This window comes from Pelodiscus sinensis, chromosome 23, assembly GCF_049634645.1.
Source record: "Pelodiscus sinensis isolate JC-2024 chromosome 23, ASM4963464v1, whole genome shotgun sequence".
NCBI lineage: Eukaryota > Metazoa > Chordata > Testudines > Trionychidae > Pelodiscus > Pelodiscus sinensis.
The window spans coordinates 12,839,140-12,863,879 of NC_134733.1; the positions used below are offsets into that span (position 1 = coordinate 12,839,140).

Sequence of the window (24,740 nt, forward strand, 5' to 3'; positions counted from 1 at the left end):
GTGGAGTGTGAAGTTGACTGCGACGCGAAAGGCACTGAGCCTTTCTTGCCTTCCCTCCCCGCATCCCAAGACGTCTGCATTGCAGTGCAAACTGAATCACGCACCGGCATGGAGCGCTGCCTTCCGCTCCAGCCAACACAGACCACGCGAGCACGCCCCGCATTGTTAGTTATTTTGATCGGGGTGGCGCCCACTCGGTGGTGCTTACCACGGTGCACAACGGGGCTGAGCATCCTCCTCTACCTTCTGCCCCTTTGCAGCAGTAGAGCCTGCAGGGCAGGACAAAATGGATGGTGCCTCTGACTCTCCCTCCCTCCCGCCTCCGCTCCTACCTACACAGAGCAAATCCGGTGTGATTGCAGTGGGTGATGCTTCATACCCATGCAAAAGGGCTGGCACATGAGCACCGGCCTCCTGCCCCCTGCCCCTCCCTTGCCAAAGGAAAGGAGCCCTCCCCACGCTCCAGCCCTGGACTCTGCAGAGGGGCTCAGAGGCTGTGATAGGACACCTGAGAAGGACACTCTTGGTTCCTTCCAGGTAGAAGAGTGAAAACCACCTTCTCCCCACAGAGAGGCGATGGCTTCTCCCATCTCTCTATTGCCCCAGATGGTATTTTCCTTCCCTCCACCCCCAGCCACCCAATGGAGGGGTGGGTTATCCCCTCCCTTGATACCCCCCTCTACAGGTTTGGTTTCTCTCCTCCCTCGAATCCACACCAAGAAATAAGGTGCTCCCCTCCCATAAATGGTTCTGCCCTCTAGCCCCCAGAGATAAGGTGTGGTCTCCTCTCCTTTTGCCCCCCCCTCCCCACTCCAAATGGTTTGTTCCCCTCCGCCAGAGGGATAAGATGGTTTCTCCCATTCCTCATCTCCCGAATCCCTCCCTTAGAGTTGGTTTCTCCCTGGGCCCCCCTCCCCCGCCTGGTAACCGGTGCGGGAGAGAATGAGCCCAGGCATCAGCCGCCATCTTGATCCTAGCTGCCGCTGGCAGAGCGCTGCGCTCTGAGGAGGGGAGCGGAGCCTTCGCAGCGCCCCTAACCCTCCGCCCCGCAGCGCGGGACGCAACCAGGCCCGCTGGGGGGCCCCCTCCTCTGTCTCTTAGGGGTCCATCCCCCCTGCCACTCTGAGCGGGCAGAGCGCGCGCGATGCTGCGCCCCGGGATGCTCTGCCCCCGCCTAGCCCCCGCCTGGCTCCTGACCGCTGGGCTGCTCTGCGGGGGGCTCTGGGCTGCTAGAGGTGAGTGAGCCTTGGAGCCGTGCGGCGGGGGGGGGGGGGGGGAGCTTGCTGCAGTGACCTCCTCCCTGGAGACTGCGTGCCCTCTGCGGGGGCTTGTCCCCCCAATTCCCCGGGACACCACCCCCTTCCCCGGGTCACCCTGTCCGCCTTCTGCGGGGGCTTGTCCTCCACCCCTTCCCTGGGACACCCCACCCGCCTTCTGCGGGGGCTAGTCCGCACCCGTTCTTCTTCAGGGATGTCTAGCTCCATCCCCCATCTAACGATGTAACCCTAGGGCACCCCATCTCTCCCTTCTGGGAGGCTTAACCCCGTTCCCCTTCGTGGTGGGGGTGGGGGTTACTCCATTCCCTGTAACATCTCCTACATCCTAGCTATAATCGCTATGGAATTTAACCCTCTGTTCCCTTCTTTGGTGGGGGTCTAAGTGCATTCTCCTTGTGGCACCCAGTTTACCTACCTCTGTTTGGGATTTGAACCCCTGTGTTCCTCTCGCTGATGGAGGAACCTGGTTTCCCCATGTAATATCTCCTTTATCCCTCTCCTGGTGGAATTTAACCTTCACTTATTTCATATGGGAATTAATCCCTTTACATTGAGCAAAATCTCCTCCTATGAGGGGGCTGAGTTGTGGGCGGAGGCAATGTCTTTGGCTTCCTCCATCCTTTGGGCACAGCAGGATGATACCCCTCTCCAGAGTGCTAGGGATAGGAGGGGGTTAGTCCCTCTCCTCAGTGGTGCTGCCTTAGGGGGTGGGGAGTTATCCCCATACATAGTGTGGCAAACATCACAATCATAGATGATGGAAGAAGGAGGAGAGAGTTGTCCCAGTGAAGGAGACTTCCCAACAGCCAGATCTGGGGATGATTTATCATGTGTGTTCGTTGGGGGGTAGCAAAGTTGAAGCCCTACAGACTAGGGAGGGGAATTGCTACCCACACTTCTCTTTAATGCTGAGGTGTGATGATAGGCGGTAGTGGTGGGTTATTCCTGGTAAGGAAGACTTGCCCACCTCAAGTTAGGTTGTTCTCTTCCTCCTCCTGGCAGATGCAGCTTGAGCTAATGCCTGCTTGGGACTCTGTTTCCTGGGTTTCTGGGAGAGGGTGGGAAGGCATTGGCTTTGCTAATGACATCAAGATATATATCAGTGCAGTGTCTACTTTTTTATGAAGGGGGCACCCTGAGATTTTGGTAAGTGATCAAGGGCTGCGTTTTTCAATGGAGGGGATGTGAGGTCTTAGATGGAAGTTGGGTGCAGAAGGGAGCTTGGGGTTATGGATTGGGGTACAGGAGAGGGTGTGGAGTTTGAGAGGAAGTTTGGGTGAAGGAGGAAGTTGTCACCTGGGATAGGGAATTAGGAAGGAGGTGCGGGGTGCAGGAAAGGATTCTGTCTTGGGGGAGCAGTGTGAGAGGAGTGCAGGGTCTGGGAGAGAGTTGTCACCTGGGAGAGAAGGGTGCAGAGGGAAGGGATGGTGACCTGGGGTAGGGAGTTGGAGTGTAGGAGAAGGTGGGGTGTCAGGTGTAGTCTCTGGCCTAGAGGCACTTACTTGGTGGCTCCTGACTAGCTGGACCTTCAGGCAGGCTCTATGCCTGAGAGGGCAGGCTGCAGGTCAGATGAGCCATATTTTGCCTGCCCCATGTGAGTGAGAAGAAGAATGCATGAACCATAATCGTTCTGCCTCTGTTTTGGTTTTGTGGTTTTGTGGTTACCTTGATTAGGGTCTGTAACAAGGAGTGTGTGGATGTTACATAATTGTTCCTCCAAAAACTCTTGGATTTTACATTGTGAATATTTTCTTCTTTTCTTTAAGCTCAGTTTGGTTTTAAATTAATAGAGGTGTAGAGGTCGTAACTTGTATCAAACATAGTCCGAACTCATGAAATGTGGTAAGACTATCCATGCAGCCCTAGACTGGCTGCATATTGTAAACAGTCTCTCAGCTGGTTCTTGAAAGGCAGGGTAGTTGTGTGTGTGCACAGCTTTTAAAACTATGGTGGTATTTCGGTTAGTGGAAGAGCTTTGATCATTAACTGGGAATAGAAATGGGAAATCTAACACCTCAACGAGCCTCTCCCAATGACATGTTTTTTTTAATAGAGAACATTGTCCTGTTCCTAAAGCAAATACAATTTTATTGCATCTTTTGCCATATACCCTTTTCAGTGTTGGATATTGATTGATGTTGCAAACTGAAAAGCATACGCATTGCAGATCTGTTTTTGAACAGATTTCATTATAGTATTGCAGACTGTTCTTTACCAGAATGTGAACCTATATATTAAAAAGGGCAGTTTCTGTAAGATTATTTAATTGATCTGATGGTGGTATTTGTGGACTGCATTTTCTTTTCCTAGCATCCACTAGTTTGTAATAGCATCCGGACTTCATAAGCAATTGAAAGGCTTCTGTCTATGAAGCGCACAAGCTCTTTTTAGGTACTCTGACAAGTTATTACTAATCTAAAGACCAAAATGTAACAATATTTTATCTAATATTTATTAAATCATCTTGTAATTTCATTTTAATACTGTGTATCTGTGGAACATGAATACTTGGTTACCTTGCTGAGATATCAATATTAGAATGAAGATTCGAATACACTCTTGCCTTTGTTCTTTTTCTTAGAAAAGATGGCAGCAGAAACTTAATTTTCTACTTGCCTGTTTTTATGTTTTTATGTAATTCTGAGACTTCTGTAGAAAGTTGTACGTAAATACTAGTTTAATTGTAATCAGCTAGTATTAAATCTACAATTTCTTGTTAGAGCCCAAACTGTGTTTGTTGTCCATCCTGATGCTGCTTTTACTAGAGTAGAATTCTGAGTTGCTAGATTCTAAAGATTAGTTCTTAACTAACTTGTTACAGATATTTATGAGACTTCATTTGGCTTTGGTATGTGCACAGTTAGAAACTGTTTATCTAAATATATGTTTATTGTCTTTTAAATAAAATATAGAAAGAATCCAGTGACTAGTGAAAGCTAGCAAAGCTTGTCATGGTGGTGTAATTTATAGCCTAGCATTCTGTTGCTATACTTAAAACTGAAAAAAATATACTTACATTCATAGATTAAAAATAGCGAATCTCCATATACTATTTGTTACTAACACATTAACTGTTTTAAAAAGCAAACAGTACTAATTGAATACTGGTATGTCATTCATCTTTGATACTGAGAACAGACTAATCAATTTAGTTGTATATAATCAGTTTAACTTTCTGGTCCTCTTAACACAATGCAAACACTGCAGGAAAATATCTTTGGGATGGGAAGCTGTTTTTTTTGCTGGTAATTAAAATAAACAAGAACTCCAACATGACAAAATATGGAAACATTTTAAGTTGGGCAAGGTTTTGTGTGTGTGTAGGTCTATCTAATCTATCTAAAAACCCTAAATTGTCATCTGAATTTGACCCGACAATGTGCTTTTCATACTTCAGTTGTGATTTCTTTCTAGTGTTTCTGTCCTTCAGAGAATTAGATAAGCTTAAATGTCAGTTTTTAGTTTTTGATTAATCAATGCATCCTGTTATTGCAAAGAACTAGAATATAAATGTTAAAAGTCCATACTATGTAGTTTAATGTCCATAGTATAAAAGGCAATTTTATGAAATTATTTCTTTAATGTTTATCTTGTAATAGTTATGTTGGACTAAGAATGTGGCTAGGTCTACACAACAGAGTTTTTGCGCAAAAATAGGCATTTTTGCGCAAAAATTTGCAGCGTGTCCACACCTGAAGTGCATTTTTTCGCAAGTAAAATGAAAGAACAGAAGGGTTTTTCCGGTGTAGGTATTCCTCCTTCTACGAGGAATAACTCTTTTTTGTGTGTGCAAGAGTTCTTATGCAAAAAGGTGTATGCGGACGGGCAACAGGGTTTTTTTGCACAAAAACAGGAAAGAGGAAAAAGCACAGGTGCTCTGGTGGACATTCTGTGGATAGCTATCAACACTTTCTTTCAAGAGAGCATCCATGTATTGTGGATGCTCTCTTCTGCAAAAGCACATCACTTTTTCAATGCGCGTTTGCAGTGTGGACGCTCTCTTGCCTAAGAAGTTTTTGCAGAAGATCTCTTCTGCATAAATACTAGTTTAATTGTATTCTGCAAAAAGCTTCTTGCACAAGAAGCCTGTAGTGTAGACATAGCCTGTGTGTTATAACAGAATTGTTAAACATGTTTACATCAATTATTGGAAAAGCTGAACTGTTAGCATTGAGAAATACTCTTTAAAGCATTGGTTAAATACTTCACTCTGATAAATGGAACTGAAAGGGAAATTAAATTGTAAAGGGAAGGAGTGCTTCCTTTCTTTCTGTCTTTTGAATGAGAAGACAGTTCATTCTTCAGACATTGGTCAGGTAAAACATTAGCTACTTCTGCTTCACCTCAGGCCTTATGTCATGTCTTTTAACTGAGTGATGAAGATCACAGAAAGGAACAGTAAAAAATCAAAACAGTAGTTATACCCAGGAAATCATCACTGATTTTGAGCAATTCAAGAGGTTTCTTGTGTTCCTATGAATTTCTCAGTCCTACCTACAAATAACTTTCTTACAACTACCATATTCCAGATAGCTTATTCCAGACATTACTGTGGACAGTCTTCATTATACAGAATGTTGTATATTAGGGATATAAAATCCCATTTAATTAGTTAGTCAGTTAAACATAATGTTTAACCAGTTAACCATTTAAACAGCCTATGGTGCGATGGGCCCAACGAGCCCAGGAGGGGCTGCTCCAGCTTGACGGGGCCGCTAGTTAGTCTGAAAGATCATCCAGGTAAGGGTGTTGCTTACTGGTTGACTACTGACATCCCTAAAGTATATGGTTCCTCTTTTCACTCCAGAAAAGGCAAAATTTTAGATTTTCCTAAAAAAATGACTGCATCCAAAGAATTGTGTGGTATCCTTTTTTTAAAGTCCTTAATGGATCTAAAAGAGAAGAAGTGAAGGAGAAATGGATAAGTTACTGGTAGAAAAGCCTTTATTTTAATACTTTTGGGTAAGGTGTGGTATAATGGCCACTTTATCAGTTGGATGAGACAATGCTAAGTGGTTTTTCCATCCACAGTACAAATGAGATTATATGTGTCTGCAGAGATTAAAGTGGAAGAAAACTGATGCTGTCTAATCTAGTATATTTTGTTATGTCTTTGTTTCCAGCATTGCACTACCTACTTTTTCTTTTCTCATAGAAATAGAGTGCACTCTCCCACTTTGCAGCCAGCAAAGCAATATGAGCCATAAATTATACTGGTAGAAATCTTTGGTGTTGTAAAAATAGCCTTTTTTAGTTAAGGTGTTGTAAAAATTGAATGTGACTTGTAAGCTTTCATTCTCCTTTCTGAATTACTCATGAAATACCCATTGTAAATTTCTTTGCCCACTGCTTATTTCTGTCTATCTGGTTTTTAACTCTGGTAAAATCACAGGCTACAGTCTCATTAATGTACATTTTTATTAACTGAATTTGCAATTTGTGTCAGTCTGTACAGGAGCTCCCTAAGGTCTAGTCCAGTGTTTCTCAACCTTTTTTTTTATAAAGTACCCCTTTTTCAAACACAAAACTAAAACAATTATAAGTACCCTCACTACCTACAGTTTTCAGACACACCATTTTTTTTCTATCATTTCAACACATTTGTTTAAACAACTTAATCGTAGCTGGGCAGGTGATGAAATGTTTGGGTGTAAAATGCACAAAAATAATAAAGTGCTGTGAAACTTAAAACAAAAATTCAGTTTTCTCTAAATTTCAGTTGTGTTGATGTACCCCACCCCTTCCCTCCCCTCCCCCGACCTCTCTCTGGTACTCGTACCACTTGTTGAGAAACATTGGTCTAGTCTAGACCTTACAATTACATTGACCTATGTCAGGGTTTCTCAAACTTCATTGTTTGGTGACCCCCCCCCCCCCCCGTGACAGCAAATATAACTTCACAACCCCAGGAGAGAGGGACCAAACTCTGAGCCTATCCAAGTTCCACTGCCCCACATGGGGGGAGGGAGTGAGCAAAATCTGAGTTCCATCCAATATGGTGTCTCACCTACATCTTAACAAAAACACAATCTTGAAGGAAAGTCTGACAGTTCCTGGAGGTCTTCTCCAATGTAACCAAAAGAAAAATGGAAAAAACTCCACCGCATGAATTTATAACTTTCTCAGCCCTGGTCTATATTAGGGAGTTATTTCAAACTAACCCCCCTTTATTTAGAAATAAAAAGCAAAGCATCCACACTACCAAGTCCATTATTTCAAAATAAAGGGCTGGAATTATTTCAAAATCTGTACTCCTGCTTTCCTCGGGGAATAAGGCTTATTTCAAAATAGAGATAGTATGGATGCTCCGCTGCTACTATTTCAAAATAACTATTCCCCAGAGTAATTTGAAGTAATTACTCCCCCAGTGCTTCCTGGGGCTCTAAATTGAGGTAGTGCGTCCACAGTAATGGAGTCCACCTTGGACTAATTCGAGGCTCCTCTGTAGTAGGGACACACTATTTTGATTTTGTTATTTCAGGAGTTATTTCAATTTTAGTTATTTTGAAATAATTTCCTAGTGTAGACATGCCCTCAAAATAAATGATAAACTATTTTGCGTAAAGATAGCCTGTGTTGTCATATGGGAGACCCAAATCAGATTGTATCCAGATTATTCCCAGGCAGAAGTAAGGGATTTGTATTGGAAATCAAATTCAGCCTATGACTACAGTACAGACACTAATCATAATGGCATAGCTACAGCACTACAACTATGCATTTTTCTGGAATGAATAGGTTTCACAGAATTAAATTATTTTTTATAATTTTAACATATGAATGTTTTAATTTTTTCTGTCTCTGTTTTTATTTATTTTCACAGTTGCATGAAATTATGGGAAGGGGTCATGTGAATTATTTAATGACAGACATTGAGATTCAAAAAGTTAAAGCTTTATCGCTGCTAAAACATAAATTACCAACATCTCATGTCAAAATATACAAAGTGAATATTTAAGTTCAAAAAAATAATTTTTGTATTTAGCTTGTCTGTCAATTTTGATTATTGATGGACATTTTTGTTTGCATATGGTGAAATCAACATTTACTGACATTTACCAGTTAAAAAAAAAAATTCAATTCTTCCAAGCCAGCCAGTAGATTATAACGTGGTTCATATATGAAGCCCAGTAATACCAAAACAAAAAAACCCTAACTTAGAACGATGATGCTTTTAGACATGGTGGTAAATTCTTTTAAAGGATTCACTAGTCCTACCAAAATATACAATATTCATCTAGTTTTAAAAAACAAAGCAATACAATAGATATTAAATATTCTTAAATACTGAAAATAAGGCGAACATCATAATTAACTTCATTGACAAGTGTTTGTGTCAGTTTGATGTTAATCCTCATTATTAAATTCAGTTGGTCATATCCCCCAGGCTTGAAAAATGATCACATATCTGCTGAATCACTTGATAATTACTTGTTCTGTTCATTCCCTCTGAAGTGCCTGGCATTGGCTACTATTGGAAGACAATATACTGGGCTAGATGAACCTTTGGTCTCACTCAGTACAGTTTTTCTTGTATTCTTACCTATTAAGCAAATACAGATTTATAAGATATGAGCAGTTTCAGAAGTTCTGGACCAATGTTTGGAGACTCCCGAGAATTATACTTTAGTTAGTAGTTAATGTTTAGATGGTTTTCCTTCTGTTATAAGGGATGGAAATTTTCTGTTCTCTTTTAATTACTGAAATGTCCACCTCAATTACTGAGACAGCTACCCACTTTAAAATGGATTTTTCAAACTGGATAATAGCTGTAATTATACTTTAACTCTTTTCTCATTGGTTAGAATGTCTCAATGTTTATCAAACACGAATGCATTCAAGTCTTTTAATACCTTTTCGGACTAAAGAATCATCACTTGCTGATTTTATAGATTGGGAAATGAAGCTACATGCCTTGTCCATGATTTAATAAATCTGTGGAGAAGTTGGGAATGAGATCATTTGAGTCAATCTGGTGCTTTAATGACAAGTTCATTTTTGTCTCTTGAATTATTATACACTTATTCACTCTTCAAATATGTCTTCCAAGCTTGAGCAATGCAAGGCACTTATCAGGGAATAAAGATAGAGGTCTTTAAGGGACTGGGACTCTATACAATTCAGCATGTTGTAACCAGACTGGTGAGCAACAACAGTAGATTAGGGATGTTAAATATCGGTTAATTGAATAGTCGATTAACCTCATGAATTTTTATTGCTGCTCCTAAGAGAACTCGCCGCAACCATTTGGGAAGCTGGAGCACATACCTTGAGGGCCTCAGCAATAGCCCTGGTATACTCTGTTGCTGAATATTGCTCTCGGGTGCGGTCAGAAAGCGCCCACACAAAGCTAGTCAACACTCAACTGAACAATGCCACATGAGTGATAATGGGAACGTTAAAGCCCATTGCCATAGAATGGTTACCGCTGCTGGCAAACATCACCCCATGAAGCATCCGTCGACGGGAGCAGTAATACAGACTGTACCAAGATATCAACCACAGCAGCCAACCTCTTCGCATCCAGAAATACCTCGATCAGCCTCCAGCATCGCGTCTAAAATCCCGCAAGCCCCCGACAGTGAGCAAAGGAAGTCATAGACAATGTTAAGGAACTATGGCGAGCTGAATGTCAGCAAGTAGACGTCCCAAACGAACATCTTGTGTTGGATCCCACCACTGAGCAGAAAGATTTCAATCTTCCCCAGAGACTGTGGTGTGTTCTAAACCAGCTTAGGGCTGGTCAGAACAGGTGTGGTTATCTACTGCATAAGTGAAATTTATTTCCATCTCCACTTTGTGATTGTGGCAGTCAGCAAACTATGCACCACATTGTTGTGGAATGCCCAACACAAAAATGTATTGGCTCACTAGAGGATATCCACAATCTATTCCGCAATGCTGTTCACTGGCTGGAGAGTTTAGACATCCAATTTTGATGAAGAAATAGTGTTGAATATGACATTCGAAAGAAGATTAATCTTCTATCGGTTACTTGACTATTCTATACTCCCCAGGGTGGGGCTGGCAGCCAGTGTAAGGAGCCTCCTGCCACTCTGTGCTGTGGGGTGCCAGGAGGGAGCTGGTCCATGAGGTAATCTAGTTTAAAAACCAGCTCCCCTTGCGGACTGGCTGCCCGTCGCCCCATGCTGCTGCCTCTGATACAGAGGCAGCAGAACAGGGTGGCAGCAGCCCTCATCTGGGGTGGGGTTTGTGAGTTCCCAGACCTGGGGTGAGAACCAGTACTGAGCTGGGCTGCTTGCCTACCCAGCTCGTAATACACTTTAAATGCAGAGCTGCAGCAGGGGTAGGTCCTGGACCTGGTGCAAGCTGGGACTGAGCCAGTCTGCTGGCCAGCCTGTTAAAAAATTTACTGGCAAGGGGGGAGAGGGAAAATGCATGTAGTCTGTAACATTAACTGATAAGCAAAAAACTTATCGGTTAATCGACTATACTATTACATCCCTACAGTAGATGTGAGCACTTCATGTCATAATTGGGACTGGAATATTAACTATTGGTTTATTGAATAGTAATTTAACCTCATGAATTCTTATCTGTTAGTCGACTATTCAATAGTCCCTGCGAGGTAGTTGGTGGTGCTGGCAACCAGTGTGCTCTGGCTCCACTCCCGAGGAGTCCCCTGGCATCCTGTGCTGCTGTGTCTCTATCAGAGGCAGCAGTGCCAGGCAGGAGCTGGTCTGCGAGGGGAGCCAGTTTAAAAAACAGCTCCTCTTGCAGCCGGGCTTCCTGCCACCCTGCGCTGCTGCCTCTGATAGGGATGCAGCAGCGGTAGGTTACAGGGGGCTCCCCGGGAGTGGGGCTGGCGTGAGCTGGAACTAAACCGGGCTTCCTGCTGGCCTGGCTCCTAATATACTTTAAATGCAGAGCTGCAGTGGGGATAGGTCCTGGACCCGGTGCAAGCTGGGACTGAGCCGGGCTGCAGGTCAGCCTGCTAAAAAATTGACTGGCTGTAGAGGAGAGGGGGGGCCAGAAATGTGTGTAGTTTACAGCATTAACCTATAATCTTTTGGTTATTAGTTAATCAGTTAATTGACTATACTGTTTCATCCCTAGTTGGGACCCTTTTTCCAGATGATGTAATAGTATGCTCCTACACTGAGGATACCTTTCTGGGGAAGTGGACTCCAGTTACTAGGGAGAAGTGGGTTATAGTGATGGGCAATTCAATTCTTATAAATATAGATAGGTGAGTTAGTGGTGGTTTTGAGAGCCACATGGTAAATTGTGAGATGCTTGTGGACCTCTTGCTCCATCTAGCTGGACTTTGTGTTTATGCTGGGAAGGAGTTGGTGGTCTTATAGGCTATGTCTACAATTCACATTTATTTAAAAATCTCGTGTTATTTCGAAATAACAGTGTGCATCTACACAGCAGTCCTATTATTATTTCAAAGTAATTTCTAAATAACAGACTTCTTACTCTGACTTCTGTAATCCTCATTTCACAAGGAGTAAGTGGCATCAAAGGAAGCTGCAACTTCCTGCTGTGTAGACAGTGCCAAAAGTTGAGTGAAGGTACTTCGATGTCAGCACCGCAATTAATGTAGCTGAAGTTGTGTATCTTAACTCGACTTTAGCCCTGAGTGTAGACGTAGAGGTATATAGGTATCGGTGACACAGAGAAAGGTAAGACAGAGGTTCTAAAGCAGGGATGGGCAACCTGCAATGGTGGGTGGGCCTCACGAATGGCCCTCCTTCACCTCAGTGGGCTACAGCAGCAGGAGGAGGAGCAGGAAGTGTGGGGCTCCAGTGCGTGAGAGGCACATGGGGGAAGGAGCCAGCCAGTGGGTCCGTTGGCTGCAGGTGGAGCTCCAGTGGGCTGCATGCAGCTTGCCCACCACTGTTCTAAAGGCCAAATTTAGGCTGCTAGGGAAGAGATTAAATTAGTTAGACAAGCACAACTGCAGAGTCTTTCAAATGAAATAGTGGTGTTGGGAGAAAGGACTTAGTTTTATTAGGAACTGGAAAAACTTTAGGAGCCTGAACAGGAAGGATGGGTTCCATCTAACTCAAGGCTACTCAACTTTGGAAAACCCAGGGGCCACAATGATACAGCACATGTCAAGGGCTGCAACTTAAATGTGGTTGCATATACATGCAAATATATATACAATAGCTTCTTTTCACACTGATGGGCATGAATACAAAGATTAAGGCAAGACTACACAACATTCAGGCCCTATTGACAGACTATAAGTGCTTTTATACAAATACTAGTAATTGAAATACTAAGATGAGTGAATCTGAAGGCCTGGTATTAAATGAGGATATTGATGTAAGAGGCATCACAGGAACTTTATGAAACAAAGATAATCAATGGGACACACAAATATAAGGATACAAAATACCGTATATTCCGGCGTACAAGACGACCTCTGATGTTAAAAACCATCCCCCAAAAATCGGGGGTCGTCTTGTACGCCGGGTATACATCCCAGGCGCGCCTGGGATGCCCCACCGCCGGAGCCCCTCCGCGGCTTTGAAAGCCTCGGGGGAAGCCGGAGGGGGGGCATCCCAGGCGCGCCTGGGCTGCTCCCCCGCCGGAGCCCCTCCGCGGCTTTGAAAGCCTCGGGGGAAGCCGGCGGGGGGGCATCCCAGGCGCGCCTGGGCTGCTCCCCCGCCGGAGCCCAGCCGCGGAGGGGCTCCGGCGGGGGGGCATCCCAGGCGCGCCTGGGATGCCCCCCCGCCGGCTTCCCCCGAGGCTTTGAAAGCCGCGGAGGGGCTCCGGCGGGGGAGCAGCCCAGGCGCGCCTGGGATGCCCCCCCGCCGGCTTCCCCCGAGGCTTTGAAAGCCGCGGAGGGGCTCCGGCGGGGGAGCAGCCCAGGCGCGCCTGGGATGCCCCCCCGCCGGCTTCCCCCGAGGCTTTCAAAGCTGCTGCGGCTTTGCTCCCGGTGCCTCTGGTCTGCTGGGGACCATCTCCAGCAGACCAGGGACACCGGGAGCAAAGGAGGCGGAGGGGCGCTGGGGTATAAGATGAAACCCTATCTTTTAATTAAAAAGATAGGGGGTCGTCTTATACGCCCAGTCGCCCTATACGCCGGAGAATACGGTATGTACAAACCATAGAGAAGACATTGGAGTGGTGCTGTATGTGAAAACGCATACAATCAAATTTAGTAAAAATCTTAAATTATTCACACTCCACTATAGAATCTCTATAGATAGAAATTCCGTGCTTGAATAAGAAGAATATAGGTGTAGGCATATACTGCTGACCAGATGGTGATTATGAAATGCTCAGGGAGATTAGAGAGGCTACATAAACAGAAAACCCAATTCCAATGCAATTCATGTTGACTGGATATCCCATTTCAGGATAAGATAGCAAGAGAAAAATTTCTAAAAACTCTTAGTGGCTGCTTGTTGTAGGACCTAGTTTTGAAACCCAAAAGGGGTTTGGCAATTCTTGATTTAATCCTAAATAGAGTGAAGTATCTAGTTGAAAAGTTGATTATAGGTGAACTGCCTAGTAATTGACAATAATGTAATTAAATACAGACATCCTTGTGTGGGTGAAGATATCAAAGAAATCCACCACAATAGCTGTGAGAGCAATTTACTTGAGTGGTTCCGGGTTCCGTTCCGGTTCTGTCAGGAGCCGTGGGTTGGTCATCCCTGCTGTAGAGAGTTAATAAAGTCCGTTCCATCTCCCAATAAAGGCTTGCTACCTATAACTTCCTTACTTTCTGCAGTTTTAATGTTTCAAGTGATGGGAATTACATTATTCCCTTGTAAAACTATTACACAATCAAATAGATTTAAATTCAAATCACATTCCTGATTGTTGGGAAGTTTCCTCATACTTAGTCATAATTTTAATTTCGTCACTTCATCCTATTTCTTAAACCTATGCAGTGATTGCTTTTTTAAAAATGTGTCTGCAGCAGCCAGACTCAGTTATATGTGCCTTTGCTCAGGTTATCTGAATGAAGAATTTTATAAAGCATTTATCTCAATAATTAATAGGCTTTTATTTTCCATCATTATAATCTAGTTGCAGCTTTGTCAATGACACAGAATTCATGATGAAGTAAGACCTCAAGTAATGTCTTACAGTCCTTATGAAATTGAGATTCTTGAATATAATAGGCATGGTTATACCAGATTGTGTGAGGGAGAGAAGAGGTACAGAAACTGAACTAACCAAAATGGGAAGACTGTGCAGAACAAGGAATAGAATCCACACTTCAGGCTGCAGACCACACGACTCTCTTTTTCCCCCGGAGTTTAGTATGGATGTGTAGGTTCTGTAGAACCATATCCTTTACTGACTCCAGGTCTACACTGGCAGGGAAAATCCATGCAAGAGACTCAACTCCAGATAAGTGAATTGTGTGGCTGGAGTCAATGTACCTTGCACTGATTTTTCTGGGGTGGCCCCACAGTAGGAGGTCAATGGGAGAAACTTCCCTTCCCTTCCCTTCCCTTCCCCCTTGTAACAGCGAGATCACTGGCATTGATGGTTGGGCCCTCAATGTTCAATTTAGTGGGTCTTTACTAGACTTGGTAAATCAAACCCTGGAGGGCTGATCACCTGAGCGTTGATCCCTCAGCAAGTGGAGGCATGACCTGTTGGGAACTGGAGTCTAATCTGGTTGACTCTTCCATTTCCTCAATTCTATGCTACTTGCATATTTACTACAATTAAAATCCACCTGGAGTCTTTCACATTAAAATAGATTACTTAAATGTAAAGATTATGCAGTTACTTTTCCTGGCAATATGAAAGTGGTAAAAGGCTTGAAAATCACAGGTCTGTCTCGTTGTTTAACACTCCACCACAGCAAGCAAAATAAGGGTATGTCTACACTAGCCCCCTAGTTTGAACTAGGGAGGCTAATGTAGGCATTCGAAGTTAAATCTCCCAGTCTTTATTTGCATGTTCCCGTCCGGACGCCATTTTGAAATTCCACTAGCCTGAAGTAACTGCCCGCGGCTACACGCGGCAGTGAAACAGTAATTCGAACTAAATCCTTAGTTCAATTAACTATTACACCTCATTCCAGGAGGAGTAACAGTTAATTTGAACTAAGGACTTAGTTTGAATAACCGTTTCACTGCCACGTGTAGCTGTGGGCAGTTACTTCAGGCTAGTGGAATTTCAAAGTGATGACCAGACGGAAACATGCATATAAAGCCCGGGATATTTAAATCCTGGGTTTCATTTGCAACTTTGAATGCCTACAGTAGCCTCCCTAGTTCGAACTAGGGGGCTAGTATAGACATACCCTAAGTGTTTTATCCAAGAGGAAGACAATGGGTGAAAATTGTGTGAATCTCTTTACCTTCAGAACACATCATCTAGTTACTCAAATCACTGAGGGAGAGTAGTGATGCTTTCAGAAGTTTAACGCTAACCTTGGTCAGCATTATCTTATAATGTAAGGTATAATGATGGATACATTTGTATAGATTTTAAACTAAATAAAGATTCTTAAGGAAATAACTTGTCTGAATAATTTGTCATTGTGTCAGACCCCTAATTGACTGAGCTTGTGAAGCACAATGATATTTAAATTAGGGGATAATAGTGTGTACTTTAAATTATAGTTGACTGATTTATTTCTCCAAAGGAGTTGTTTTGACTTCAGTCTTCCTAACCTAGCTTTGAGGAATACTCCAGATGATGTGATCTTGTTTAACAGCTGCACCACAAGAATGTCACTAAATGTTGTTTCAAAAATTATCTGGGAGGCATGAAATGTTTTTCTTCAATCATTCTATTCCAAGTTAGTTGTACTTCCTAAAGCTGCAGTATCCAAGCTGTCACATCATATTTATAGAGACAAGGTAGCTAAGGTAATATCTTGTATTGGACCAACTTTTATTGGTGAAAAAGTTAAGCATTTGAGTTTATGCGGTGCTCTTCTTAAGGTCTGGGAAACATACTCAGGGTGGCACTGTTAAATACAAGGTGGAACAAATTATTTGGCATAAATAGTTCTCAAATATTTCAAGGGACCATTCCCTTATGCTAAATAATCTGTTTCACCTTCTATGTAACTGTGATGCTCTTGAGTACATTTCAGAGATGCACAGAAGAGCTTTATGTTAGCTTGAAAGCTTGTTACTCTCACCAGCAGAAGTTGCTCCAATAAAAATTACTTCATCCCCTGGTCTCTCCAATATTCTGGGACTGATATGACTACAACTCTGCATACATCACATTGTGACAGGTTCATTATCTAAAGGAAAGAATACAATGGCTGCTAAATTAGGTTAATTGACCCACAACATGTTAGAAAAGACTTGCCCTGTTTTTTGCTACTGCATGTACAATAACAAACCTAACGTAAAGATTTAATTGAACATGAATGAGCTAATCTAAAAAGGCATTAGGATTAACTTTTTTTTTTTAACAGGTTGTACTAAATGCCATTCTGATGTAAGTATACTCACTTATGAGTGGGGCCTTGAGATAGGAGGGAGCTGCAGTGCCTAGAGGGAACTGCCAGCTGTTTTGAAACAGCTGGCAATTTTCTCTAGGCACCTGGGGTGGGGGCAAAGATTTCACCTTCTCTTCCATCCCCAGGCCAATCAGTGTCTCGGTGGGGGGCATGAGAAGTATCCTGGCCCTGTTCCGTCTACCCAAGGCCACGTCCCTTCTAGGGCCACTTCAGAAATTTGTGAGGTGGCATCCTTTTAAAAATTATTGCCCATCCCTGTTCTATATGCTGTGGTGGCATTTCAAAGGGGGCAGCGCTGCACTGAGCCCAGGATCAGCTGTGCAGCACTGCCACTTTGAAACACTGCCACTGTGATTCACAGTGGCAGTGCTGTGTGGAGCATGGGACACCGGGCTCCTTGCGGCGCTGCCGCTTTGAAATATGCTGCCCTCCCGCCCCCCCCTTGTTGCCTCTATCTGATAGAGGCAGCAAAGATGTTTGTGGGGGGGACAGACTAGTTGACTATCCTGTCGACTAGCCTATAATTATTCACTTATCAGATAGTCGACTAGTCCTTAACATTCCTAGTCCACGTGGGGAGCCCATTTAAAAACCTGTTCCCTGTGCAGTTTGGCTGCTGCCTGCTACCCTGCACTGCTGCCTCTGATATAGGCCCAAGCTTCCCATGGACAGAGGCTGCGCCAGCATCCACAGAGCAGCCTCCCTTGCCTTACCCTCGCTGCTGCCTCTGAACTCCCCCAAGCACCGGCTCCTGCCTGCTCCCCTCCTTGGCTGCCTTTATGGGAGGCAGCAAGGTGTATCTATGGGAGGGACAGCTTAAAAGCTGACTCCCCAAGTGTATTGGCTCGCACTTGCTCCCCTGATAGGCAGCAGTGCGGGGGGAGGCAACTCCACACGTGGGGAGCCGGCTTGAAAGCAGGTGGCTCCACAGGATCCGGAGGGACCTCCCTCCCCGCTTCTGCTCTGATACAGAGGCAGCAAGGTGCGGGGGAAGGAGTGCATGTAGTGGACAGGATTAACCAACAAGCCCAGGTTTATTGATTAATAATTTAGTTGTCTACACACTGACATCCCTAATCAAGACCATCATTCCTGAAAGTGAGCTGATTCCCAAGTGTTATTTTAAATCAGGCATTACACCACCTTAACTGGCACAAACTGAATTAGAGAAGAGAAAAATTAAAGCCAACATCACATTGGAAATTGATAGAATTAGTTATTAAATTTAAATGCATATATATAAATGCATATATAGAGAGGTCAAATTGTGAGTGACTTGCAACATATACATGGATAAAGAACTAAATATACACATAGTGGGAAAATATCTCATTTTTGTATAGACCAGTGTTTCCCAAATGGTGTTCCGCGGAAGTGAAAATAAGGGTTCGGTGAGAAAATTCCATTATAGTAACATTTTATGATTAAATAAAATAATAACTAATATTATGTGATTTTTGTTTTTAATATATGCAATTAGACTGAATGTTGATATCATGACCTTGATTAGCATTTGATTATTATCCTTACTTTTTTGTGGTCTACTTTTTCAGCTCCAAATATTAGACTGTTATTAGGGGGTTCCGCAAAATTCTTTCGAGTTTAAAAGGGTTCTGTGGCCAAATAAAATTGGGCAACACTGGTATAGACTACCGAAGTATTTTGAAAAACTAGGTGGGTCTCCCAGGAAAGACCCAAGGCAGTATCTCAGTGGGGAAATAGTATATTTCCCCATTCCAGCTAGTTGGAAAAAGAGGTACACTATTTTTCTCCTATGGAACTTGTGACATCAGTACCCATTTCAACTTCATACTGAAGCTAGCTAATGTGCGCTCAAGTTCAAATACCTCTCTCTCCTTGTATTTTTTCCTTGTGTCTAAATTACCATTTTCTCACCTTTCCCTTGGATAAAATAGCTATATCAATTATGTGCAGTTTGCAGCTACGTGTGGCCTCTTGGAGTTCGATGAGTAGCCTGTAAGACCTTTTGTTTACCATTGCCCACATTCCACTGGTTTCCATGTGTATAGCTTTTTTTTTCTATTAAGTGTTACTAAAATGATGTGTGTGTACAGGTAGGGTATATGAAGTGAGGTTTATGCATATTTTAAATTTCCTTTCTATTAGCCAACATCAGGGCAAAAAGTTTTTAGTTACTGTTTTCTTAATGTTGTTGATGGATTTTTGTATTTTTAAAAATTCCAACTCTATAGGTAAATGTGTTCTATTTTGAAGCATTGAGGATAAATATCAATTCTTTAATAAAAAGAATTGGGTTTTTTATGGCAATTTTTTCTTTTTAAAAATAAGCCTGTTTCAAAAAAATATGAGTTTAATACAAAATACATAAGGCCTAAATTTATTACAGTTTCAAAACAATTAAATAAAAAGTAAATATGCTGAATTCAGGAGCTTCTGTACAAAACTCTCAGTTAAAGGCTGCTTTTCTATATAAAACAAGATTTTCCCTCTCTGATTCTGGCTTTTGAGAGCAAGCTTTATAAATATGATACAATAATAGTAAGCTTCACGGGGTTGCCGAGTTAGTCTGTACAGGATAAACTTAAAAAACAACAAATGGTCTGGTAGCACTTTATAGACTAACAAAGCATGTAGATGGTATCATGAGCTTTCGTAGGCACAGCCCACTTCTTCAGATGACCGGAGTTTTAGCAATATATCAGTCCCATTTCATAACCTAATAAAACGTACAATTAATAACAATGTGGAAATATTAAGCTATGTAGTTGCTTAAAAAATGAATAGAATTATAGTGCATCCTCCTGGGTAACAAAAGATGTATCCAGTCTAGTGTTAAGATTCCTTTTAAAAGTAAATCAACATGTTTGAATGGTTGTATCAACCAATGAAAATGCACCTTTCTTTAGAAAATAACTAAAGTACAAATTAAAAAGTTAATTGCAATCTATGATTTAAATCAGGGCCTTTCTCTTGGTGATTTAAATCAATGCACCCTATTTCTAAAGATCAATAATGAAGTTAAAGTAAAATTCAGTCTTCGGTCATTCATGTGTCCAAGAAGATTCTCTTATTCAACTGGATTAAATGTGAGCTAGGATAAAATGTTGTCAGATACTTATCATGGGATTTACAGCACATTCCAGCTGGGGCTGATGAAGTTAGGATGAATATTGTATTTCAGAGAAACCAATGTAACATATCCTGTTTATGTGACAGGAGATTAACAGGAGCTTGTGCATGTTGTGAATGTCAGGGCTGAAGTGGGCTGCTTCTGTTGTATATTGAACTGAATATTTGAAGTGGTCTTTGGAAACAGATTAACCATGTTTAGTGGGGGTGTTTTTCTGATGAGGTTTTGGAATCTTGTTTTTTGACAAACTAAAGGAAAATCAGCTCTCATTCTTTGTTTGATATCTAACAGTCATTAATACCGTTAGTGTTCAGAGCATATAGTACTACATAAACCAGTTGTGATTTGTCATAATCAAAATAAGTAACTGTAGTCGAGCATTATATCAATAATTGATATCTACTGAAATCTACTGAGTAATGTATTGCACATAGGCAATGACTGATAATCAGCAAATGCTTCCTTAAGAATTTTTGTTGCTGAAGGGTCTGACTAACACCTTCAGTTTGTAGAACTTGATTACAAAAAAAGTGTGGGGAAACAGTGCCATTGTGAGACCATTCAGTGAACTATTAGTTTCAGTGGTGGATTCTCACTAAAAATCAATGTCAGGATAGGGCCTAAACCTGGTATTCAGACAGTTATCTGCAGAAAGGAGTTGAATGCTTTCACCACAGTACAGCCTCTCCTCGAGTTACGAACGAGTTACGGACCAAACACTTGACCGTAACTTGATCCGTTCGTAACTTGGACCCCATTGAGTTACACGCAACCGCACTGTTCATAAGTGCGGGTCGTGTTCGTAACTCGAGGACCGCCTTTACGATCTCTCCATGGGAGCTTTGGTCATAAGTGCGAACAGTCGTAACTCGACTGTTCGCAACTCGGGGAGCGACTGTAAATAATTTTAAGAGGAGCAAGTAGACTTTTAGAGAGGGATAGCTCTTACTATTTGTTTCTGCTTCTACTGCGTATGGACTCTGCAATGTTCTAATTTCAAAGCATAGGTGAAATTTGCTGTATTTTAGCATTGCCTAAACTATGAGATTTAGACTGGGAACTGAACTAAGGATGTTAAGTATTGGGTAATTGACAAATTGAATAGTCAATGCATATTCGATTAGTCGATAGAGCACCTTCCCCTTTGAAGTGTAGCAACAGCCTGGGGTCAGCTAGGAATCAGCTGGAGACTCCCTGGTTGACCCCGGGCTCCGTGTGGGGGGCTGCTGCTTTGAAACGCTGCTGTGGTGTTTCGAAGTGGAGTGCCGCAGGGAGCCCGGGATCAGTGGGGGACTCCCCAGCTGACCCCAGGCTCTGTGCAGCGCTGCTGATTTGAAATGCCAGAGGGAGCCCAATGCTGGGCTCCCTGCAGCATTCAAAGCAGCAGCACTGCATGGAGCAGCTGACCCTGGGCTGAGTGCAGCGCTGCTGCTTTGAAGTATCCCCTCCCCCTCCTTGCTGTCTCTATCTGATAGAGGCAGCAAGGGGAGGGCGGAAGCGACTAGTCAACTATCCTGTCGACTAGTCCTTCACATCCCTAAACTGAACCTTGATCCCTTTTATGCCAGTTAGCCAAGATCACAATTGTAGCTATTACGAAAGGATGTCTTCACATTTTAACTCAACATTTGTCAGAGAACTACTATTTATTCTTCTAATATAGGGAGAAACAGTTTAGTTATTCTTCAGAATAAATAACCAGAGGATACATTAATAAGAAAACAAAGTGCCTAGGATTTACAATATAAAATAGAATTAAGTAAGGTTGAACATCTGGCTCAGGATATCAGTTAGTCACATGATTGACTAATATATTTAAAGCCGGGCTTACTCTAAGTTCTTCTGTTCTACACTTGAAACTTTTGCTGGCACAGCTATGTCAGTATTATCGTGGGTGTCTAATAGATCATCCATACTTGACATTCAATAAAAATATAATTCTGTGCATTTTAAATCTGCAGTGGTACAGTCCAGATTTTTGTGAGCACTTTAATTAGTATAGTTAACGCCTATGGTTTTGTAATCTATAGCAAAGGGAAATGTAGTGAGTTGGTCTTCAGTTATTCATACTTGTCTGAAGCTTCAGGAGAGCTGCAACAAATGGTCATTTTTAAGACAAAAGTATATTCAGTTGTCTTCTCTTGCTGCTTTAAGGTTTTATGGCACTTGCTCTTATAACTAAGAAGCGGTGCTATTCATTTACATGTGATTGTTCCTTAGTTTTGAAACTTGAAATCATTTCTGGTTTGAAGTTTTTTTTTTAGTAGAGTTAATAGAAGCTTGCCTAAATGAGAGTACTGCTGAGCATTTTCATGTTGGCATTTTCTGCAGTTTCAGCTGCAATTTGCCTGAGCTTAGGAATAAGGAAAACTGTAAATTGGCTGTCAGTTTGAATCTCGGATGGATTTTGCTGGGTTTTGCTAGGTTATGAAGTATATGCTAAAACACTGGAAATGTTCTTCCATGAGTGTAGTTCAGGATGTAAGGGAAAAAAATAAAATTATGTGAATTTCGTCTGGATACAAATTATGTGTTCTCCTACTTTTCTTGCATACTTAATTATTTTCCTTTGCCTAGTGAAGATGCATATAGTGCTTCAGTCAGTTTGTGCAATTACCAAATGGTTTTGTTATTACAAAATGGTTGAAATGTTAGCTTTCCCTTCTGTTGCAACATTCATTTATCTCTTTATTTTCTGGATCCTCATATATAAGAATGTGCAGAATGGCTTGAATTCATCTTGCCCCATCCCCTCATCAAACTTAACTGGCCAAAATTGTCTAGAGTGTAGATTATATGACATGATGAACATTTAATCACTTCCTTTCTTTTTTGATAATGATTGTATGCTTACATGACCATGGTTTTGGTTTTTTGAGGGAAGGGTTTTAGAAGATTTGAAATGTGTGGGCATCTAGAAGCTGAGCTTCTAGAGAAGCTTTCAAATGGCTGTGATGTTACTGAAGCTAAAAACAATTGTGTTCATTCTTGCTCCATGTATGGCACACATTTTGCCATATAATTGACTAAAATTATGGTAGTTTTAAAAATTAGTCTCGAAGTGAGTTTAAATATTTCTTAAAACATTTGCAGAATTCAGGGGAAATTGTATGCCAGATGCTGAAAATAAGCATGTTTTTTATTTCTGCTACTAGTAAGTCCTCTAAAGAGTCATTTAAACAAAGATAAAACAATACAGTTTTATTGTGCTGGATGAGTCAGATGCCAAAGTAATTGCAGTGCTGGCATATGACTTGCTTGTAGGATCAACATTCTTTAAGTGGAGCTATTGGTTCCTGTTTTGTAAGGTATCTTAATATGGCACCCATACTATATAAATCACAAACCTCATGGACCCTTGCTGGGATAAGGGACTGACAAGCCACTTTCGCTATATGGAATGGTATCGCAAATTCAAACTTATGGATCTCTTTAAAAATATGTAGTTTAAAATATTCTGGAAAGAGCTTAGAAATCTTTTTTATTAACTTTTGTAATACCACACAATAGGTGAGTATTTTTGTGAGGCAGAGGAACTTAACCTTATTGTGAAGTGCCAGTTATAGCATGTCTGTAGTGGTGATTTTGCCAGTGTGTGTTAGATGCCTCACAAATTGGTGATACATATCTGATGAGCTAAGAAAGCAGGTGTCTGGATGAAATCAATTACATGTGGAATGCCCCTCATACTTGTGGTTTGGTGCATTCATCACATGATCCCTTGATTACTGAATTCTTGTGTTCCAGTATTTAGACTTGATCATAGTTTGACTATAAATATACTGCATGAATGAGTCAAGAATCAATTTTCAGACTGTCTTAAATTTAGTTTGTTTGGCCTTAATAATTAGGAAGCTGTCAGAGCTGGGGTACAACTTTGTCTAGTTGTTTAATGTATTCTGACTTTAATTTGCAGGGTCTAGCTTTGTAGATGTTGAGATACTATGTAGGCAAAAAAGAGACGATAAAAATCTAAATATTTATCAGGTGTGAGGATTATAGGTTATGCTTGCCCCCCACACCTATTTCTGAATCAGGCTCTATATTTCTTTGTGTATGATGTACATTTTCCAGGCTTCCATAAGGTTCTCCAAGAATAGCATTGTGGACAAGACCCTGCAATGTGTATTGTATAAACAAGAGCCAAGTCTCTGCTTCTTCATTTGTGAATGGGCTGTGAGAAATACGTTAGGCCTTTTTCAAACATGAAAAATAAGAAAGGCACAAATCCATTTTCTTTCTATACAGGTTATTTCTATCTGCATTTGATATACTTACGTGCTTTAAACATGCACTAAAGGAAAGAAGTTAGTAGTACTGTTAGTGGTATAGACCTTGTATATTTGAGTGTGTTTTCCACTCCCTAGTTGGGGGTGGAATTAAAATTCTTTATGTAAATGTGTCTCACTTGTTTGTGCATATGTATGAGTAAAGTTGAAACTCTATTATTTTCCTTCCAAATTGTTTATTAGATTAATAATATAAATAAGTTCAATAAAAAAGATGGAACTATATTTTTAGCCAGGAATGACTTGTTTGGCCAGAAATGGCTTTCAGTAGGAGAAAAGCTATCCTCCATGTCCACTGCTCTTTGAACTTCATTCTAGATCAGAAACAACATATCTATTACTATTACAACACAGAATACAAAATGTACAGTGCTCACTTTATTTTTATTACAAATATCTGCACTGTAAAAAACATTTTTCATTTCCCCAATAAAGGTACTGTAGTGTAGTTTCTTTATCATGAAAATTGACCTTACAAATGTTGAATTTTTTTGTACATAACTGCACTAAAAATAAAACAAAGTAAAGCTTTAGAGCCTACACATCCACCCAGTCCTACTTCTTGTTCAGTCAATCACTCAGGCAAATAAGTTTGTTTGCATTTACAGAAAGAATGCTGCCTGCGTCTTGTT

At 41.7% G+C, this 24,740-nt stretch overlaps 1 protein-coding gene across 7 annotated transcripts in view; it reads left to right on the forward strand.

Annotated features, from left to right (window-relative positions):
* The first annotated feature begins 886 nt into the window (after window positions 1-886).
* CLSTN1 (calsyntenin 1) overlaps window positions 887-24,740 on the forward strand; it is an 81,145-nt gene continuing 57,291 nt past the window's right edge. For 3 of the 7 annotated variants that reach the window (XM_075906086.1, XM_075906084.1, XM_075906085.1), the window contains exon 1: window positions 890-1,235. In XM_075906086.1, the coding sequence (XP_075762201.1) occupies window positions 1,145-1,235 (91 nt within the window). In that variant the 5' untranslated portion in view covers window positions 890-1,144. Of the gene's footprint in view, window positions 1,236-24,740 lie in introns of all 7 variants that reach the window. The other 4 variants (XM_075906082.1, XM_075906083.1, XM_075906088.1 and 1 more) reach the window with 3 other exon arrangements.